Source organism: Jaculus jaculus, chromosome 5, assembly GCF_020740685.1.
Source record: "Jaculus jaculus isolate mJacJac1 chromosome 5, mJacJac1.mat.Y.cur, whole genome shotgun sequence".
Classification (NCBI taxonomy): Eukaryota; Metazoa; Chordata; class Mammalia; order Rodentia; family Dipodidae; genus Jaculus; species Jaculus jaculus.
In genome coordinates, this window is record NC_059106.1 from 128371701 (window position 1) to 128395151 (window position 23451).

At 37.9% G+C, this 23451-nt stretch overlaps 1 protein-coding gene across 1 annotated transcript in view; it reads left to right on the forward strand.

The window, feature by feature from the left end:
* Nucleotides 1–23451, forward strand: part of Atp13a4 (ATPase 13A4) — a 138769-nt gene that overhangs the window by 49421 nt on the left and 65897 nt on the right. Inside the window, exons 3-8 of the mRNA XM_004654257.2 lie at nucleotides 3532–3666; nucleotides 8672–8742; nucleotides 8834–8914; nucleotides 10669–10738; nucleotides 12999–13133; nucleotides 15775–15844. Of these exons, the coding sequence (XP_004654314.2) occupies nucleotides 3532–3666; nucleotides 8672–8742; nucleotides 8834–8914; nucleotides 10669–10738; nucleotides 12999–13133; nucleotides 15775–15844 (562 nt within the window). The remainder of the gene's footprint in view (nucleotides 1–3531; nucleotides 3667–8671; nucleotides 8743–8833; nucleotides 8915–10668; nucleotides 10739–12998; nucleotides 13134–15774; nucleotides 15845–23451) is intronic.

The window sequence follows — 23451 nt, forward strand, 5'->3', positions numbered from 1 at the left end:
TAAGGCATGCAGCTAGTGCCCTGAACTAACATTGGCTTTGAGAATTGAGAGTCCCAGTGCTCCACATGGCTTTCCTTTCTCAGACATACAGAGGGTGACAGCTTGATTTTGGGAATCAGATTCTGTGCTGCCAAGAGAGAAGAGATGGTGAGAAACTGGATGTTATTTGTCACATAGCAAAGAATTCAGAATGATTTTCACACACGAGCCACAAATACCATGGGACATCATTTCAACATGAAGAGGAAAGACAAAATCCAGGCTGAGTTCCACACTTACTACCAAGATTGGAAGGGTTCAAACAATTCCTAGCCTTGCTCATTATGTGTTTTCTCATCAGAAAAATGGAGATGATGATAACAACTTCGAAGAATTGTGAGCACAAAAGAAGATAATGAATGCAGAAAGGTTTTGAAAATTGCCATGCAATCATAGAAATGCTGTGGTTGATAGTATTTGAACTCACTAAAGAGGATCAAGAGTAGCTGTTGGCATGCAGCTGCATGTCCCCTCATTCTTGGGCTGGGGAGATGGACCAGTGAGAAGACTGGATATGCAATCTTGAGGACATGAGTTCAATCCCCAGCACCCATACTGTGTAAAAAACTGGGCATGGGTGTACATGCCTACAACCTCAGTGCTAAGGAGGACAAGGATAGGAGGATAACTGGGGCTGGATGTCAGCCGATCTAAACAGAAATATGACATTAGTTCCAGATTCAGTGAGATGCCTTGTCTCAAGGAAAAAAGGCAAAAGAAATAGACAAGAACACTCAATGTAATGGTCTTGGAGTCCAGAAGCCTCTCTCAGCTCTTTAGGAATCTGTTATAATGTGTGTTCATAATTATCTACAAATCAATGCTTTTTCTTTTTTATGAGAGAGAGAGAGAGAGAGAGAGAGAGAGAGAGAGAGAATGAGAATTGGCACACCAGGGCCTCAGCTACCATTATTGAACTCCAGACACTTGTGCCACCTAGTGGGCATGTGCGACCTTGTGCTTGCCTCATCTTTGTGCATCTGGCTTACATGGGATTTGGAGAGTTGAACATGGGTCCTTAGGCTTCATAGGTAAGTGCCTTAATGGCTAAGCCATCTTTCCAGCCAAGAAAGCTTTTCTTTTAATTGAAACATTGTTCTCTGGATTTGCAGGCAAGCACCTTAACTGCTAAGCCATCTGTTCAGCTCAAATTTAAATTTTGATTTAATTCCACCCCCAGCCCCCACCCCCTTATACAGGAATAGCCGGAAATAAGTAGCTTTTCAAAATCAAATTGTTAACTTTCATATGTCTAGTAATAATACTGAGATGAGGAGAGATGTTGAGCACTTGAGGCCAAGGCAAGATTGAAAGCTCAGAGGTAGGCTTCACATGAGGAGAAATCAATAGAATAGACTTAACTACAACTACTGTACTTTCTCCTGTTATACAGGAAGCTCAGATATCTTCAAACATGGATATAGTTGTTGAAAACATTTCTGTCTTTGACCTTCACACCCCAGGTATTGACTTCCAAGACTTGATTTCCATTACCATCCTGCTTAGCACCATTCCAATGGGCTTCCTGCTTGTCCGTTCAGCTAGTAAATACTGTTGCAGGCACAGCACTCTGCAAGAGACCACTGTGGCATCTGCCCCTCAAGCCTGTGCTGCTCCTAGCTTCATTCTGTGATGAAGACATCAGCGAGTCCTTTCAGTTAGGGTCATGTAATAAGGGGTTGCTTTACTCCTACCTAGCTAATAACATCTTGATAGTTACCTAGTACACACTCAGTACATGCAACCAGCCTCCTTCAGCCACCTACTATACACTCACTGAGGAGGCCTTGGGATACCACAAAGACGGGAAGATCAGGAGCAGTAAGCCAGGGTCAATATCTTCAAGGTGATATGGAACTATGACAACATAGGCCGGGGATAAGAAGAGAGGAATGGTGAAAATTCTTCAGAGTTTGCAAAGTGATAGTTTTTACTTTTAAAATTAGCCTTTTCTCTGGTGTGTAATAAAGGGACTGTTCGGAAAGAGGTAGAAATTTTAGGTGAGCCTTGAAATATGAGGATGATTCCATTGATATACACAATACCTTGGGATGCATTTTCTTTTTAAACTTATTATTATTATTACTATTAACAACGTATTTTCTATGGACACATCATTGTTGGTACCCTCTTTTCCCTTGTTCCTGCCACCATTCCATTGGGGACCCACCTCAATGTGGTTGCAGGTATTCAATATAGGGTTATGGGTTATGCATTGTAGGAGCAGCAGTCAGTTATTTGGGGAGGATCAGCTTTGGCAGGTGTTGAGTATCTTCAGGGTCTGTCTCCTTCACCCTAGCACTGATTATCAGGTTCAGCATGGAAGCAGCCCTCTTGCATGTCTCCTCAATTCCTCTGTGGTCTCAGCTGTGTCTTGGCTGAAGTGCGAGGGGTTGTTTATCTCCTCAGGTCTCCCTGCCTTCTGAAAAAGAACAGATTCTCCAATGGGGACTGAAGTCTGCATAGTTTATATAGGATAAGCATTATTAGGGGGAATTTGACATATTTAACTCCTCTTTTAGCCAAAGACAAGTGAGAGCTTGACACTGGAGAGCATTTTCTTTTTTATTTGTTTGTTTATCTTCCCCTCCTGTGATGTTTCCCTGGAGGCTGGACGGTCACGAAGGAAGGTCTTATCCAAGATGTGCCTCCAGCTTCGGTATCTGTGACAATGCCTCATATTCCTTACTAAATGACCATAAGTACCCCTTCAAGATTCAAAGGCATCATATGCCATCTTTCAAAGGCATATATCATTTTTCCAAGAATGTTCACTAGCTCCATAATCTTACAAAATTATATGAAATGATTTTTTTTCAGGTTTATGTGTAAGGATGAGTATACCTGTGTGCTTGTGTGAGTGTGGACATACCTTGCACAGGCCAAGGTGCATGTGTGAAGGTGCGAAGAACACCTTGGATATTAGTCCTCACCTGCTTACTTGTTTTTTTTTTTTTAATTTTTATTTATTTATTTGAGAGTGATAGACACAGAGAGAAAGACAGAGAGAGGGAGAGAGAGAGAATGGGCGCGCTAAGGCTTCCAGCCTCTGCAAACGAACTCCAGACGCGTGTGCCCCCTTGTGCATCTGGCTAACGTGGGACCTGGGGAACCGAGCCTCGAACCGGGGTCCTTAGGCTTCACAGGCAAGCGCTTAACTGCTAAGCCATCTCTCCAGCCCTGCTTACTTGTTTAAGGTAGGGTGTCTCATTGTTCACTGTTGAGTTTGTAGGCTAGCTAGCCCACAAGATTCCAGAGGGGTCTCCTATCTCCACCTCTCTTCTCGGTTTAGAAGCACTAGGATTACAGATACTTTTGCTATGAGTCAGACTTTATGTGGGTTCTCAGAATCCAAACTCAGACAACTGTGGTTGCTGGCAAGCACTTTTCCAATGAGCCATCTCCTCAGCCCTTAAGTGATGATCTTCAGGTTGAATTTTAGCCCAATGACTTCTTTTAACTCACCCAGGGTTTTGTTGTCTATTTCCTTAGGATGAATTCCAGACTTATTCTTGGAAAAAGGTAATGTGGATCTCCCTGTCAGCATTTGGGCTCACTCCTGATCACCCTCTCATTGCCGACGAGGAGTACATCATAAACAGAGCCATTAGAAAGCCTGATCTAAAAGTAAGTAAGCTTGTGGCTAGTGCCATGCCAGAGGAATTGATACCCATTCCTTCCTCAAATGTAAGACTAAATTCAGGTCCACCATGGCACCAGATTTCACTTCACAGTGTAAAACATTGCAAAGAACAGAAATGCTGGGACTAGAGAGAGCTCGGTTGAAATCTCAGAAACTTCCTTAACAGTGAAACCATCAATACGTTTCTCAACTCTGTTCAGTTTAGTTGTCCAACTATGAAATGGTAACAATGGGGCTGAGGACATAATAATGGGGTCTGGTAGAGTTTGTTTCACAATGGCAAGGCCCTGGGTTTGAACAGCAATGAAAGTCTATCTGTAATATTAATTAATGGTATCCAATAGTAAAATAAATTGAGTGCCAGATATATAACAGATGCTTAATGCATGTTGCCTACTATTGGCATCATTCACTGTATTATTATGCATGTAATGGGATTAATCTTATTTTAAAAGTGGTCACTAAGAAATATACCAGGGAGTCTGCTTATTTCTGTAGAATGACCATAGTTTGAACTGTGTTATTCAAATGTGTTTGTGTTACTCTCTTTTGCCATATTTAATTAGTACTGCTTGGATTATGACTAGTTGGCTTTTCTTTTTAATTTTTATTCATTTATTTATTTGCAATGAGAGAGAGAGAGAGAGAGAGAGAACCGGTGTGCTAAAGCCTCTAACTGCTGCAAACAAACGCATCTGGCTTTATGTGGGTACTGGAGAATCAAGCCCAGGTTGTTAGGCTTTGCAGGCAAATATGTTAACAGCTGAGCCATTTCTCCAGCCCTAGTTGACATTTATATTAAAACATTTTATTTATTTATTTATTTAGTTAGTTAGTTATTTAGTTATCTATTAGAGAGAGATAGAGACATACAGTGGGAAAGAGAATTGGCATGCCAGGGCCTCAGCCACTGAAATCAAACTCTGGATGCTTGTTCCATCTAGTGGGCATGTGCCACCTTGTGCTTGCCTCACCTTTGTGTGTCTGGCTAATGTAGGATCTGGAAGGTCAAATATGGTTCTTTAGGCTTTGCAGGCAAGCTCCAAAAACCACTCAGCCATCTCTTCTGTTCTATATTAAAGTACTTACCAAGTCAAGAATGTTTTCTTTTATACTTTTAGGCATAGAGAGCTGTTTAAACTAGATTGTAAGGTCAAATTTTCAAAATAATAAAATGTTGCTGAGTAGTCTCTCTATTGCCAATTGTCATCACTGAGCTGTCTAACTGTCAACATAAACAGACAACAGAGGTCAGGTTCCTCCAGGGAACATGCTTCATCTGTGAGATGGCCCTTTACTTAGGAGGGAAGCTTCCCAGCTTCACCTTGGACATTGTCTTGGAATTTTACTGCCCTGAAAACTTACCATCTTTAATTGTATTGACTAAACAAATTCTCAACTAAGCAAACACTATTACAGGAAGGGCATAGGTCTTAAAATGGAAGTTTTACTATACAATCTTAATGCCTTATGAGCTTAGGGCATAAGGACTTTAGTTAATTCTTTCTTCAGTCTTAAGTTTCTTATTTGCAAGATGGAAGTTATAATTTCTTCTCTACCTGTTTATCAAGGCTGTTGTTCCTCATATGTGGAGCAGATATTAGGGTGATTATTTGAGCTATATTAATAATAAGGTTTGGAACTTTCATTAAAGTTAGAGGTGATATCAGGCTCAGCCATGATGACACTGGTGGCAATAAAAGAAAATCCCAAAGTGAGCATTGTGCAAGGTCTTTTATAGGGTGTTTGGAGATTGCAGTAAAGAGTTATGTTGGGTTTTCAAGTATAGACTAAGAAGAAACTCTGCGGACCATTTTGTAGGAGTGCATGCAAAATGGAAAGCCAGTTCTTTGGCTGATAGAAGAACACTCTTATATAGTCCAACAAGAAATGAAAAATGCAAAGCTTAAGGAGAGGAATATTCCTAGTTCCCTAGCAGATAGAAAAATCACATATAGCATATGTAAGATGATTTCCTAGTTATTATCTGGTGTGGAGTCAAATAGGCAAATAAATAAATTCCACCTCTTGCTTGCTCTGCATCATGTCCTTTTCCAGGTTCCAGAGGCTCTGGATGTGATGAGGGAAGCAGAGAAGCTCCAAGCAGAGATGTGTCCTGCTGGGGCCATATCAAGGATGCTTAAAAGATCTGTCATAGAGGCATACTTCTTAATATTAGTGATGGCCTCAGACATTGTCAGAAGATAGTGGACTCTTCCATTTTTTGGCCTGAGGTAACACTTTACCAATAACAATTATATTATTTTTTAAAAACTATTTTTATTTATTTATTTGTAAGGAGAGTGAGAGCAAGAGAGAGAAAAGAGACAGACAGAGAGAATGGGTGCTCCAGGGCCCCTAAACCACTGCCAACAAGCTCCAAATGCATTTACCACTATGTGCATCTGGTTTACCTGGGTACTGGGGTACTGAACCAGGGTTGTTAGGCTTTGCAGGCAAGCACCTTAACCACTGAGGAATCTCTCCAACCCAGTAACAACTTTATTTTTTTTAATTATCAAAGATTTTATATATATATATATATATATATATATATATATATATATATATATGGTTTATTTATATGAGAAAGACAGAGAGAAAGAGAGAGAAAGGGAGGGAGAGACACACCAGTGTATCAAGCCACTGCAAATGCACTCCAGATGCATGTGCCACCTTGTGCATTTGGTTTGGGTATTGGGGAATTGAACCTGGGTCCTTAGTCTTCGCAGACAGTGCCTTATCCACTTATCCATCTCTCCAACCCCAAAACTTTATTCTTATTCCACTTTATTTCCATTTTTGCTGGTTCTATTTGAGACTGTTTTGTACCTATTACATTTTATCAATTTCTCAGTCTGTGGTTTCATAGCTTCTTAGTGGGAACTAAGTGGGAAGCCTTCCATTCTACTACATTTTGTCCTTTAAAATGTTTCCATCATAGGTGATCAGATTTATAGGATTAAGAAAATAGCCAGCTTTTACTTTGCACATCTTGGATCCTGAAATTAAGGAAATTTCATATTTTGAGGCTAGTTTGAATCTTATATCCTTTGAGAGACAGCTTTGAAAACAGAAGAGTTGGAGCTAAAACCTGAGACTGAAGTAATAAAAATGAATTTTGGTTGCAAAGTGAAGATGAAAACAATATCTGGCCCTCTGCAGGAGGGTGAGGAAGACAAATGATAATGTGTCATCAGCTCTAAAGTACTTAGTGAATAGTAGCTGTGATTAGTAGCTCTACTTGCAAAATTTCAGGGAGTACTGAAAAGGAAATTGAAGTTTCCAACATGGACTGTGATGGCTAATAATCCTCAGGGTTGGTTACTTTCAAATACTCTTTCCTCCCTCTAATTTACAGCTTATGAAGGAAGTGTCATTACTAGTTACAATTCACTCCAATTTCATCCTGCAAATCAATTGGAAATAGATATATTTAAAATTATTTTTTCAACCAAACTCATTTAAATAAATCCATTCTGCCGAATTTTAAAATATTACTACATTTACTGCTTTTACTTGGTAATTGTCAAATGTGTATGTCAGTTACATTCTTATTTAGTAAGATTGCATTAATTTGACGTAAGGTTTTACAGCTTAGAGACTTAGACTGTATTTCTAGTTGAAATACAATTTTATAAAGCTTTGTTCATTTATTTAATAAAAATGTATCAAGCATTTCTTATTTACCATCTAGATACTCTTAATAGTCTTAGAATATGATTATACTGACTGTGATATTTAGTAGTGTAGAATGGAATTTAGGCATAATCCAGACAAGTGATTCAATTATTCCTGGGGAACAGAGGTACAGGGGAATTTAGTTGAAGTTCTCAAAGATACAAGTAGTAGAGTGGCAAGAAAACAGAGTCTTGAGCATATTTTTTTCTTTGACTGCACAGTAGAATTACCTTGGGAAATTTAAAAATATTTATGCCCCAGATGCACTGTAGACAAATTAAATTAAGACCTCTTGGAAGTAGGAAATGGGCAATAGTGTTTTTAAAGCTCCCATATGCATCCAATGAGTAACCTGGGGTCCTAGCCATTACTAGGTCACAAGTCAGGGGGCTCAGGCTCACTGATTCTCTTCGTGCTCAGTGCTCATCAGTTCATGGAAATTTATGCTCACATATAAGTTGCTTAAAGAACCAGAATCAAGAAAGCACAACTGACTGTACAATGGGTACAAGCACTAATCCTTCCTTTTTGTTGCCAGCACCCTAACAGCCCTACTTCCTAGAGCAAATTTTCTTGCAAATACCTCTTCTCTTTCTATGCTTCTGGCTTTCTCCTTTTGAATGTGTCATCTACTGTTATTCCAAAAATCCATTGCCTGTGAGATAATCTACATGCCTCATTCTAGCATTTAAGGTAGCTCATAATGTATTGTTAGCTTATTTTTTCAGCTTAATGCTTCATTCAGTAGTCAAACCCATCTATCCTTTTGCTCCACCCCCCCCCCCCCGCACCAACTAACTTGCACACAGTCTCTTTGGTGTGCTCTCTTCCTTTCTCATCTAAGCAAAGTTCCTCCCATCCTTCATTGCTGCACTTCGGATATGATCTCTTCTATGATGCCTTCTGACTTCTTGACATTTCTATAGCATTTTAAGGATAATACTGTTTTTATATTAGCATATTTTTATTTCTTGGAGATATACATTGGGCTGTGTGGCATATTTTCCTATCTTGGATTGTATTTTGTTTCCTGTTTAAGTTGTAAGGTAGTGGAATGCAGAGGCTGAGTTTTATTCATTCTTATATTTATCGGAATAGAAGGCCCATGGCACATTCTGAGTGAGTAATGATTTCTAATAAGAATGTCACTTGTGCGGTGGGAAAGAACAGGATCAGTTAGCAAGACAATCTTAAGTCAGCATTTATGACTCTATCTTTGCTTCTTCCAAAAACACGTTCTTAGCCTCCCAGTTGCTGTGTGTTCTTTGTTTGCCGAAGTAGAGACTTTCTTAATACTTTCTCTTGTAGGTGAAATACATAAAAGTGCAGAAAATAAGATATGTTTGGAATAATTTAGAAGGAAAATTCCAAAAAATTGGGTAAGTTGTTTCAGCAAGTGAATCCAAAGAAGAAAAAATATCATCTCAAAAACTATTCTTGCTAAACACATCCTTTTTATTACCATTTTAGCACTTTGGAAGACTGGCTCAGCTCTGCAAAGATACATCTAAAATTTGGATCAGGTCTAACAACAGAAGAACAAGAGATTAGGTACCATGCACATTGTTGTCTAAGTTAGCTCAAAAGTGTTGTTATTGTTTAGCCAAATAGAGACCACCATAAGGAACCTTGATACATTAATATGAAAAATGTTGCCATGATCTGTTTAGTATTTTACATATGTTATTTCTCCCATTTCCAGAGAAACCTTTTAGGGGAGGTAGAACAGGCACAATCATAAGCTAAACTTAATAGAAGTGATATTTAAGGTTCAGAGAGGACTAGTGGCCTGAATAAGGACACATAGGTTGAAGAAAGAACTAATCCCACACTTTTGATCATAAGCTTAGCACCCTTCATGCTCTACATAATGCTTCATAAGGATACTGAAATAATAGAGCTTAGTCAATTTTGATTATACCTGGGATATACTTATGATAATACAGCTAAACAGCACCGACAGAGAACAATACCATGCAAGACATGTAGTTTCATGATTCCAAATCAATTGCTAGGCATAGTTCTAAGATTTGGGGAGGGTAATAGAATGTCCATGCCTGGGTATTTTTGAGCACATTCTTTCTCCCTTTGGCCTTTGTTTCCCAGTCTTGAAACAATATACTACAGGGCTGGAGAGATGGCTTAGTGGTTAAGGCACTTGCCTGTGAAGCCTAAGGACTCAGGTTCAATTCCCCAGTACCCATATAAAGCTGAATGCAGAAGGTGGTACATGTCTGGAGATCATTTACAGTGGCTAGAAGCCCTGGCATGTCCATTCTCTCTCATTTTATCAGGCCTCTCCCTCTCAAACAAACAGACATATAAGTAAATTTCTTTTAAAAGAGATACTATAGTGGCCTTGCTGGTTCTAAGTTTCTATGATTCATCATTAACTTTTTTTTGTACTTTTGGATTGAACTTAGGCTCTCTTGCATGCTAGACAAGTACTCTAACACTAAGGTACAGTCCCAGCCCAGTTTTTATGATTATTATACTTTCCTCTATCCCATTTCTAGGATCTGTGCAGTAAGACCTAGAATCTTGACACATCAGTATTTACTGGTGACTTGTTAATGTAGAATCTTAGAACCCATGTATAATCCTCCTTTCAATGAGATTACTCAAGTTATCTATGTTTACATTAAAGATGGAGGAACTCTCCTTTATTCAGCAAAGCCACTTGATCTGTAGGTCTACATGGAAGGCAGGGAGTGGTTAGTGTTCTTCACAACACAGTAATTCAAAAAGTGCCACTCCTCTACCTGACTAAATAATTCACTGTCAGTCTTCAATTATAGCGGTGTATAATTTTGTTATGTTGGGCTACTATTGAATGCATGGGCCCTTTTCACTTACATTAAAACAAACTATGAAGCTGTGCAGAATAAGGGTAAAAAGAAATAGCTAAGGTCCTTCCTTGTCACTAAAATAATTCCAGTTTCATGATCTCCTTGTTCGGCTTTTACGGAACATGAGGTGAGGAAAAAGAAAGAGTTGAGAACATACCAATCCTAAAAGTACTTGGATGACACAATGAATGTATTTAATGCCCCAGTTACTATGGAGGGAAATATTTAGACTGTGGTGAATTCAGTTCAATGGAGACAATAGGATCATGGTTCTGTATTTGTACCTGGGGATTCTCCTTAGTTACTCTGAGAAAAGTGGAGATGCTACATAATGAGAGAGGCTTGGGTTGGCCCCGAAGTAAGAAAGGAACATGGGATAGACCTTCTCTCTGAATGGGCAGGAAATGAGTTTTGTTTTCATTATTGTGACTGGGTGATCTTTGCTCTCTCCTGTAGGAGGTTAATCTGTGGGCCTAATGCTATTGATGTTGAAATCACACCCATTTGGAAACTGCTCATCAAGGAGGTAATTTCTTTAGTATTCTTCCTTGGTGTTGGATAGAAAATAAAAGAAATTGGCTCTCATCATGAGTGCTACTTGATAAGAAGCAGCTGCAATTTTCTTGGTACTTTAAGAGAATACCAGGCACGTTCTCTTGAATTTCTCATGTAGTTTCTCTTTAAGTTCCTCTTTTGCACATTTTCCAATATATCCAGGTGTCAATTTATTATTTGACGACTTAGATGAATGTAGCATTTCTTTTCTTCTCTTTAAATATTATTCTAGGGCTAGAGGGATGGCTTAGGGGTTAAGGCATTTACCTGCAAAACTAAAGGGCCCAGGTTCTATTCCCCAGGATCCACATTAGCCATATGCACAAGGGAACGCACGGATCTGGAGTTTGCTTGCAGTGGTTGGAAGCTCTGGTGTGCCCATTTCCTTTCTTTCTCTCTCTACCTCCTTCTTTCTCTTTTAAATAGATAAACAATAAATAAAATATTTAAATATTATTCTATCTCACTTCGAGTACTTAAAATAAAGCCACATCAATTTTAGGAAAATGAATCCTTTCCTTTGGAAACATGCACTTTTTTTTTTTTTTTTAGCATTCTATATAGGGAGAAAGCCACATCTTTTCAGTCTTTTAAGTTCTACTTATCTCATTATATGTGAGAGAGAAAGAAGGGCTTAACCACCATTTTTACTAAGGTAAATTTTTCTTCTTGAGCTCTATTGTTGGACTTACTGTTTTTAAAATCCTAATGGCATAACAGTCCTCCGAGTCTTACTTGAACTCCACCTCCATTTCACCTTGCTTTCAGAATAGTTTCCTAAATTCAAGACAGTCATTATTTCTCCAAGCTTTCAAGATGGACAGAAAGCAGGACAAATGGGTGGGGGAAGAGGTTCTGCACCTCTTCCCAAGGCTGAAGCCAGCATCTCCATTTTTGTTTTTGATAGATGGTAAACCATTAGAGGAAATTTGAATCAAAGCATGAAATATTTCTAAACAAAGCAGGTTGACAATTGCTGTTGTTAATATCTATTCTTTCTCACAGTGGTCTGTGTGTGTAGTTACAGGTTGCCTCTTTCAGCTTGGCTATCTATGAGTGGAGAACTGTAGTCTTGCATATATGCATTAATGAGAAGTTCTTCAATGGCATTGGATATGTTGTCTGTTTTGTAACAGAGAGGGACAACAGACAAGAAAATGTTTATCTTTTGTAAATCTGGATGTGTCACCCTTCTCAAGGCCTAGAAGTGACAGATGACAACATCTACCCAGCTACTGTGACGCTCAGCATGATGGCACGTGCAGTCCTGCTCTGTAGATTGTACAGTGCTCCAGTGATTAAAATAAGTGCTCTGAGGTTGCAGAGACGGCTCCACCAGTAACCTCTTGTGGTGCAAGCACAAGGGCCTGAATTTGGATCTTTAGGATCCAAGTAAAAGCCAGATATGGTGGCATATACCTGTAATCCCAGCACTGGGAGGGAGAGACAGGAGGATCCTGAGGACTTTCTGACTAGTCAGCCTAGCCAAACTGGTGAAGTCCAGGTGTGGTGAGAGAAGCTGTCACACAAATCAAGGAATAGAGCTGGAGAGATGATTTGTTGGTTAAGGTGCTTGCCTGCAAAGCCTAAGGACCCAGGTTCAATTCCCCAGGACCCATGTAATTTGGATGCACAAGGTGGCACATGCATCTGGAGTTCATTGCGGTGGTCTTGTGTGTCCATTCTCTTTGTACATGCCTCCCTTTCAAATAAATAAATAAAAATTTAAAAAAAATATAAGGAGGAGAACACTTAAGAAAGATATTCACCTTGATGCCTGGCCTCTGCCCTTACACACATGTGCACCCTTACACATATGAACACTCAGACACACAAGCACACACACCACACATGCATATACATTCACAAAAAAGTGATCTGGGGTCAGAGCACTTTTCAAGGTTTAAGTCATGGTTGAATGACAGTCACAGTTGTATGACCTTGGGCAAATTTCTCAAGATGTAAGATTCAATTTCTTTATCTTTATAATAGAGACAAGCAATGTCTTTTGGTCATTGATGTAATGATGTAAATGAGATGAGTAAAGTCAGTGACACCCTTAGTACAGTGACTGGTACATGGCAATTGCTAATTGAGTAGAACAATGAGAAGAATAACACACTGTATGGGCAATTTATGTCCCGGTGCTGATTACGAAGACAAGTCAATAAACAGCCGTGTGTGAAGCCTGAATGCTGATCGTGTCTTCCTTGTTTTATGTCTGCCAACAGGTTCTAAATCCATTCTACATATTTCAACTCTTCAGTGTCTGTCTGTGGTTCAGTGAAGATTACAAGGAATATGCTTTCGCCATCATACTCATGTCTGTCATTTCCATAGCTCTGACAGTGTATGATCTCAGAATGGTGAGCTATCCCCTAATCCCCTCGGTTCAGCATGGGAGCAGTGGGGATTTTACTGACATGTTCTTAGGAGAGAAGATTCACCAAAGAGGTACTGCCCCGTGCACGTTAAATAGACCAAATTTGTGAATGTCTAGCACAACCTCCAATGCTCAGTAAGGGAGTCCTTCCCTTCCCTCAGTGCCCAGTACCTAGTCTCAAAGGTGGAGGAATCAGGCACTAGCGTGAATTCCTCTGCCCTTTACATTGGTTTGGTGCTTATTTATCAAAGCTCCAGTTCAACTTTTGGATTTCGTTTTGTCTATCACAGGGGGTCTAGGTGCTATTGGAAAAAAATCACATAGAGCAGATTGATTGATCTATGTGTGTCAATGTCACCTGGGCAAGCCTTTTATGCATCTTTGATCAAGATGCTTTGAATTCTCTCATTAAAGTTTCAGGCCATCACTATCTTCAGCTTTCTGAAATGCCCATCTTCCTATCTTCTGCTCCCCCGCCCCCAATTCAGCAGATTATCTTTCCACAGCTGATAGAAGCCCAAGATAGAATTTGCTCAACTCCCCACTCTGCATTTCCAAATGGCTCTTATCTTCAGCCCTGCCTTATTTCCCTTCTCATCACTGTGGAGGCAGTACTTGAGACACCTTCATCTCTCTGTGTTCCAGACATCAGGAACTCCCAGTTTCTTGGGGTGCTTTTGTAGTCCCAAAGTGACTCCTTCTTCCCTTTCCCAAAAATCTTTGTCACTAGTGTGTAGCATTCAAGCCACTTCAAGCTTATAAGCAAAACTAAAACTAAAGACTTCATCTTCCCCCAACACCTCAGCACTGAAGCAGACCAAAAATGAACCCAACATGGCTCAGGGAAATTTTGCGGAAGAGGGGGGAAAAGAATGTCAGAGTCACATGTTGGGTCATGATTTGCAGAGACATTTAGCATACCAATAACTGGGGACTAACTCCACAATGCACGACCCATTTACATCAACAAGGAGGGTCTAATGGGAGGGGGTAGATCATAGATGAGCCTAAACAATGGTACCAAACTGCCTGTATTTGATGAAAAGAAAACTAATAAATCAAATTAAAAAATAATAATAAAGACTTCATCTTGTCTATGCATCTAACATCAGTTAGTACTAGATTGTTCTTCCTTTTACTGAAAACTCAAATCTTGATGCTTGCTCTTATAATCCAATTACTTTTCTTTCACTTTATTCATGCTGACCTGGTTTCTCCTTTCTTTACTCCCTTTTAACCACTATTGTTAAGGTCACCTATAAAGCCTAAAGCTCATAGATAGTTTTAAAATGAAAAGCAACAAAAGCAAACCAATTTCAATTAGCCCTTATATAAAGCACAATATGTGGACATATTAAAAGTAAATTTCAAATAGAACAAAATATTGCAAATAAAAATAGAATACTTCCAGTTGAAAGAATTTCCCTGGGTTCCAGATCTCCTTTTGGGATTTGTTGGGCTCATAAGTTTTGTATCTATTTAGCAATATTAAATACATAGGCACTCATTTGTTTTGAAGCATGGAAGAGCTCTATGTATACTATTCCACTGTCACGTTTTTATTTAATGTGTCTTGAATATTATTCCATATTTATACAACAGTTTTCTCTAGTCCTAACATAGTTTTGTAACTATGTTAACTATTCTAACTATTGATAGATACTTAGATGATTTCTAGTCTTTTTTTAAAAATTATTTGCAAGCAGAGAGAGAGAAAGAGAGAGACAGAGGGAGAGAGAGAGAGAGAGAGAGAGAGAGAGAGAGAGAGAGAGAGAGAAGAGAGAAGAGAGAAAGACAGAAAGAGAGAGAAAGAATGGGCACACCAGGGCTTCTAGTCACTTCAAACAAACTCCAGCCAGGTATGGTGGCACACGCCTTTAATACCCAGCACTTGGGAAGCAAAGGTAGGAGGATTGTTATGAGTTTAAGGCCACCATGAGACTACATAGTGAATTCCAGGTCAGCCTGGACTAGAGCAAAACCCTACTTCAAAAAAAAAAATAATAAATTAAAAAAAAATAAAAAAGAAACCCCCCAAAACTGAAGAGGTGTCTTAAATGACAGAAACAGGAAAAAAAAAAGCAGGAAGTTTTTGACATACCAGTTTCTTAATAAATTTGAAATCAAATATGTCATATTTATTTTCTCTTTTAATTGATTCACTCTCATGTCCCTTATATTTCATATATTGGAATAACAACCACAACAAGAAAACAGCAAGAAATACCAATCCGTATAAAATTTTGGATTAGGAAATCTGACATGGAATAATCCAAGGCTGAATTAATGCTTGAATTAATGCAAGCTATTTGTGTAAAATACATATTGACAGATAAATGTTCTTGACATCTATCTACTCAAAAAACCTGCACATAATTTAGATTTTCAATGTTATTTTTGGTGGAAAGAATATGCTTGGAAATTCCTTTGTGTTAAAGAACAACTAATTAGTGGACAGAGACTATTTTTAGCTGAGCAACAGGGCATTCAGCTCTTTGTTCCAAGGTAGAGCATTCAGCTAGCACTCCAATGAGGCCCTATTCTTATAGAACATTCATACCTTACTGAATTATACCTGGGGTCTGCATCCAAACATAAACTTGTCTGTTTTCCTTGTCTTTCAGCAATCTGTAAAGTTGCACCGTCTAGTGGAATCACACAATAGCATTACAATATCTGTATGTGAGAGAAAAGGTAAGTTCCTGTATTTTATAACTACGTTATGCTATCCATATGGAAACAGAAAAGTACTTCAACATACTTTTCTGGTTGTTACTACTATTCCTATCCTCATATGCATCTTTCTTATACATGTGTTTACAAGGAAGAGGAATTTGAGATCCTTTCTCCTTAAAGAAACCTACTTGAGGTTGAGTTGACATACTCAATTGAACATATCTATAGTGTGCAATTTGATAACTTTTGACATATGTATATACCCATAAAATCCTCACCATCATAAAGATAAGAGCTCTCCCTGAGAAACTCCTCCAGTGAGATGGCTGTAGACACTGAGGAGACTCAAAACTCATCAGAACAGAAGATTAGAGGTTTCTAAGAGTGCAATCCTAAAGGAGATTTATAACATGCCCTCCAAGACTCAGGAAACACTGCAGGAGAGGAGGCAGAAAGAACATAAGGTCCACAGAGTGGGAAGGTATACTCTGAGACATTGTTTTCCACAAAGATACTGGCTAGTATATTCATGATCCCACAGTGGTTTTTGATAACCCCACTGTGGAAGGTCTTCAGTGGAATGAGGGCAGGAAAGAGGGTTTAACTGGTTGTGAATGTGATAAATTTGTAATATGTTCATATGTTAAAGATCTAAATAAAAGGAAAACAATGAATGATAAGAATATTATATACTCAAAATCCCTAGAAATTTTATTGAGTCTTGACAGTCCTTCTGATGCCTTTTCCATATGCAGGCAATCATTTACCTGATGTCTGTCATTACAGTTTAGTTTCTACGCTTAGTCATATAGTTTAGGATGCATTTTGGCCTTTATAATACATTTAGGGGAGAGATCAAAGTTCACAATAATATTGAGATTCACCTATTTTGTTGAGTATTAATATGGTACATTCATTTTCCCCAAAATGTCTCTCATTAGACAGGTATGTGTTTGTTTACATATTCACTCGTGGTTGATATTTGGGTTAGTTCTAATAGTTTTGATATTTCAAATAATACTTCTATAAACATTTAGGTGCAAGTCTTTCCAAAAGCATGCAGTTTTGCTTCTTATGAGCAAATAGCTAGCAAAAGAGTGGCTAAGCCTACAGTAGATATATTTAACATCTTAAGACATTGATCAATTTTTTTCTAGAATGGTATGGTAAACATTCCAGCCAACTACATATGAGTCTTGCCTTTCTGCATTCATGGTGTGGCCACTCTATGTACTTTGAGATAATTTCATTAGTGGAAGTAACTCATTGTTTTCATTTACAGTTTCATAATGGTTAATGAATGGCCTTGAACATCTTTCCAATGGTTTATATGACTCTTATTTTTTGAATTGCTTGTTCAAATTACTTACTGATTAGATTACTTTCTTCTCATTCAATCAGTTGTTTTCTATCAGGCATCTTCACTCAGTCTACGAAGTATCTTTTCATTCTCTTTATAGCATCTTTTAAAGGCAGATATTACTTTTGAAAAGGCCAGTTTATCCATATTTTCCTCTGTGGGCCACAGTCTTTGGCATCATTATTTCTAAGACATTGTATTAGTCAGAGTTCTCAACAGATATGGAACTGGTAGAATGAATATGTATTATAAAGGTGATTCATTGGATTAGCTTGCAGGATTTGAGCTGGACAGTCCAACAAAAGCTGTCTGCAGGCTTAAGTATTAAGGAAACTTGTAGCTGCTCCATCTACAAGGCCGGATACCTCAGCAATCCCGATCCACACTGATCTTCAGCCCATATTGGAAAGTTGAGTTCCAGTGGCCCCCAAAGATGGCAGCAACATAATAGATGCACATCCCAGCAGGCAGCTCATGCGGCAGGCTCTGTGTTCTCTTGGCACTTCTTCCTATACAGCTCACCACCAGAAGGGCCACCCACTCGGGGGGAAGGACTTCCTCTCTCCATTAATTCTTCCTGGAAACGTCCTCACAGATCTGCCATAGAGGTGCATCTCTTTCTTGATTTCTAATCTGATCATGTTGACAATGGAACTTAACCTTCACAGACATCTTTACCAAATCGAAGGCTACCAAAACTTTCAATTTTGTTTTCTTGAGTTTTGCAGTTTTAGTTCTACATTGTGTTTTGAATCGTTTGTTTTAGGTTGAAGTTCATGTTTTGCAAGCAAGTAGGAATTTAAAATGTTCTAGTGGCATGGTTTGCTTAAAATGAGTGTCTCTACTCCAGGAGACTTGCCTTTGTACCTTTGTCCACAGCCTGCCATCCATACAGCTAGATCTATTTCTGGACCGCCTGTCCTAGTCTAGCCGTATTTTCTTCTCTTTGTACCAAAGAAAGACAGAGTCTTTATGATACAGTTTGAAACTGGTAATGGTAGTGTTTCAGGTTTCTTTTTTTCTAGTTACTGTGGTATATTAGACCTTTCTCATTTCCATATGACTTTTAGAATCAACGTGCTAATTTCTTTAAATGATGATGTGGTTTTGATTGGGGTTGTGTTGAATCTCTATATCAACTTGTGAAAAATTTACATATTAACAAACTTGGATCCTTGCCTTATGGATATGCATTGATTTAGGTCTTCTTTGATTTCCCGCAGCAGTGTTTGCAGTTTTCAGTGTGTGAATCTCATACATTTTTTTTTCTCAGATTTATTCTTTGGCATTACAGAGCTGTGATGCTATTAGAAATGGTTTTAAGTGTAAATGTTTATTTATTCTTTATTCTTGGTATGCATGTGCTGATAACAGTCTGCTTCATTGTAAAGGGGGAGCCTCTACCAATGTTTGGTGCTTATCCCCTCCTCTCAGTTCTATTTTCAGTGCCCTGCCATGTAACCTTAAGCCCTCATCTCCATGCACCCCCATCTGTGTCTGTCCTCAGCACATCCTCTGGATGATTCCTGGGTCCTCCATCCCTACACCTAGGCTTGAAAACTCTTTAAAGACAGAAAGCTGGGTCCTCCATCCCTACACCTAGGCTTGAAAACTCTTTAAAGACAGAAAGCTGGACAAATGCAGAGTATCTTCGTTTGTTACCTGTCACTTTTGTTGTAATTCAGTGTCCAAAAACTATTTTTTAAAACATATTTTGTATAGCTTTTCATTCTTTTCTGTGAAAGCATAAATAAGTTTCATCCTTCTTATTCTGCCTCTGTTGGAAATGAATTATCTTTTACTCTTTAACAATATCTTGTCATTTTCTTCTAATTTTTTTATCATAAAATATGTTGAACATATATAATGGCAGAGAAAATGTGATAATGAAACCGCATGTGTCTGTCACGCAATTTCAGTAATTACCACCTTATTGTGCCTTCTTATTAAAATCTGTTTTACTAACTCCCTCATCCAATATTATTTTGTAACTATTCCAGACACTGTATAATTTCATGTGAAGGCTGAGTATGTAGCTATAATATATAAAGACTTATTTCTAATTATTTTTATCATATCTAAAGCCTCTCATAATTTTAAAGTATATTAATTATACTACTGGTATTCAAATTTTTGATTTGAATCGAGTATATGCATCTGTACTTATAAAACATATAATTATTATATACATATTATTTAATGTACACATTAAAAATTGACAGAATATATATTTTTTTAATGTAAAAATATATATTCTTGGTCTGGAGAGATGGCTTAGCAGAAAAAGCACTTGCCTGAGAAGCCTAAGGACCCAGGTTTGATTTTCCAGTGCCCACATAAGCCAAATGTACAAGGTAGCACATACATTTGGAGTTTGTTTGCAGTGGTTAGAGGCTCTGACATGCCCATTCTTTTTCTCTCTTTCCACTTCATTTTCTATCTCTCCCTGTCTCTCTCTCAAATAAAAAATTAATAAATTATACATACATACATGCACACACTACACACACACACACACGTATATACACTTTTCAAATTAGGATTTCCATATGGTACAATTGATTATATTAGAAGTAAAATAAACTTCAGATCTGGAAGATTCCTCCTCTAAATATTATTTTTTTCTTTTATCTTTTTTATTAAATAAATACATGGTTTGCTATGTGGCTTAGATGGTCCAAGTTGCATCCCTGGTATTACTTAATAAGATTTTCCGGGCTGGAGAGATGGCTTAGCGGTTAAGCGCTTGCCTGTGAAGCCTAAGGACCCCGGTTCGAGGCTCGGTTCCCCAGGTCCCACGTTAGCCAGATGCACAAGGGGGCGCCCGCGTCTGGAGTTCGTTTGCAGAGGCTGGAAGCCCTGGCGCGCCCATTCTCTCTCTCTCCCTCTATCTGTCCTTCTCTCTGTGTCTGTCACTCTCAAATAAATAAATAAAAATTTTTTTAAAAAAAAAAAAAGATTTTCCACCACCCATTTACTTTCTGTATTCTGTAGTTAGTTCTAGAAACTTAGATGTATGCCTGACACTGTATACTGAGGACATGTACTATATGACTCTTCTTTTTGTGATAGTAGTAGACTCAAATCATTATAACTTAGATTTATTATATTTCAATAGGGACTATACATTTTTACTTCTACCTTGCCATTTTTCCATCTGACATGACATTTAAAATTATTTATTTATTTATTAGAGAGATATATAGAGAGGTCGAGAGTGAGAGATAGAGAATATAAATGCCATGGTCTGTAGCTGCTAATGCAAATGAACTCCAGACGCATGTGCCACCATGTACATCTGACTTATGTGGGTTCTGAGGAATTGAGCCTGGGTCCTTAGGCTGAGCAAGCACCCCTTAACTGTTAAGCCATCTCTCCAGTCCTGGCATGACATATTTTTTTTTTATAAGAAAAACACTCTTAACTATTTCATGAGTCCATTATTCAGCTTAAAGAAGGAAAAAAATTCTTTAATTTTCATTTATTTATTTATTTGAGAGACCAAAACAGGGAGAAAGAGAGAGAGAGAGAGAGCAAGAATGGACATGCCAAGGCATCCGGCCACTGCAAACAAACTCCAGATGCATGTGCCACCTTGTGTATCTGGTTTACTTGAGTCCTGGGGAATCAAACCAAGGTTCTTTGCCTTTGTAGTCAAGTGCCTTAACCACTAAACCATCTCTCCAGCCCTGATTTTTTCTCTTTATTTACCAGATTTCAAAATAATGGGTTGATTCTTATAGCTTATAGTATTGAACAAACATGGTTTGTACATTTCTACCCATTGCAGTTCTATTCCTATTCTTGCTCAAGTTGTTCAACTGGCTTTTGCTTTTGAGAACCTATGGAAGTTGGCTCCTGAATTCTTTTTTCTAATTTATTTACTTATTTTATTAGGCAACTGTTACTTTATTATTTAAACGAGTAAGTAATAAATGGTAACCCTTAGCATTTAGTAATTTACAGCATCTTTATTTTTATTTTCACAATTTTATTAACATTTTCCATAATTATAAAAAATATCCCATGGTAATACCTCCCCCCACACACTTTCCCCTTTGAAATTCCATTCTTCATCATATTACCTCCCCATCTCAATCACTGTACTTACATATATACAATACCAAACTATTAAGTACCCTCCTCCCTTCCTTTCTCTTCCCTTTACATCTCCTTTTTAACTTACTGGCCTCTGCTACTAAGTATTTTCCTTCTCACTCAGAAGCCCAATCATCTGTAGCTAGGATCCACATAAGGAATTTACAGCATCTTAAGACACCCCTGTATTTGGATTTGCATGTACAGTGGCAGAGGGCCTTGAGTCGACCAAGCTTGCGCTCTCTCTTTCTCTCTCTTCTCTTCCTCCATTTTTGAAAACAAATTAATGAAAAAGATATCTAAATGGTGATTATAAAGCTTAAAAATATAGTCTTAAGGCTTGAATAACAAAACAGTTTTGTTATTTATGTATGAACATGACTAGATGTCCAACTGACTGGGTGAATGAAGATAGGTCATTGTTGAAGCTAACAGAGGGCGAAGAACTCTACCACAAGCCAATCTTGCATAATGGAAAACCTGACGTGTTCATTAAATATGTGTAAAAGTGAAATCCTACTCAAAGTGAAATAATGTTAGTTTGATGAACAAGTCAGCACCTATTAAAATAATTGTTGTATTTCTTAAAGTGAGCAACAGCTGAGGCATGCTGATTAAGTGAATATATCTGCAGCATGCTGGTCTAAGTGGAAAATATGATATTAGATTCATATTTTATTGCTAGAGTATGACATTTTTGTATTGGCAGTCTTTAAAATTTCCTAGATTATTATGCTGTGGTATTAGGTTGAGAAATATTGATATCAAAAGAGAAATTCTATGAGTCTTTTAATTTCTAAAATTATTTATTATTTATTTGTAAACAGAGAGAGAGAGAGAGAGATAGAGAGAGAGAGAGGTGCAATGGGCACACCAGGGCTTCTTTCCACTGCAGACAAACTCCAGACACATGTGCCACTTTGTGCATCTGGCTTTACATGGGTCCTGGGGAATTCAACCCAGGCTATCAGGCTTCGCAAGCAAGTACCTTTAGTTGCTGATCCATCTCTCCAGCCCCAGAATTTTATTTTTTACATGGTCACAAAATTCGTTGTGAGTTTTATTAAAGTAGTTTGGAAATTTTGAGATCTAAGCCTCATCTTTCGAGGGAATCTTTAGATCTGATGCTTAGACACCTTAACCATTATTAAGACTGTTCATTTTTATGGTGTGAGGCATTGTTTGTAACCTTTTCATCAGGCATACCTAGTAAAAAATATTTTAAGATAGAATATATTATGAATTCCTGCTGACATTTTCAATTCTAATTTAGAACTATGGACTTAAAATTTTCCTATTTTTGATAATTTCATGCATGTACATAATATATTTGATCATATTCATTCCCTAATACCCTCTCTTACATTTACCCCATTCCCACTAAAACTTTTCTTTCTCCAATCTAATCTCTTTCCTACTTTCATGACTTTTTTGTGATCACTGAGTTAAACTAGTGTTGATTTTATAGGCATGAGTGTGTGTGGGATTATTTACTTTAGTGTGAGCAATTTACCACTGGCTACACCTCTGAAGACTGTAACTCTCTCAGTAATAATTAACTACCAGTGGCTGCTTTTGGAGAAATAGGGTTTCATGAACTCTTTCCCCTTCTATGACGTGATGCTCACTGGCTCAGTCTTGTGCAAGACACCACAGATTTGTTTTATAGTTGGCTACATATGAGATTGTGTTTTCCTGTCATCCGAAAGAGCTTCTGTAGGGTCATGCGAACAACTTGATGGATTGCTTTCACTCAGTTTGTTTCAGACTTTTAGTGTTAGCTTTTCAAAATTACTTTCTAGAATGTCTAGGCAAAATATAAAACAGTAGCTCACAATTCAAAAGTTAGATTCATAAGACAAGAAGATATTCTGGGGAGTTCAGCTTTTCTCCTTCTCCTCTCTTCCTTTTGTCCTTTTTCTCTCTATGATAACCACTTATGACAATTTTTCATTTATTCTTACATTTCAAATATAAACAAATTATAAGTAAAATAATACCTGTATATTATACATTCAAAATATTATGCATGTTTATACTGCTGAGTTTTTTGATAATCATGGGTATACCAAATATATTTAACTCTATTTCCTGTTGTATATACTTCGTGCCAAACTGTGTTTCCATGGATCCTTTCATGACAATGCGTTTGCATATTCTTCATTCG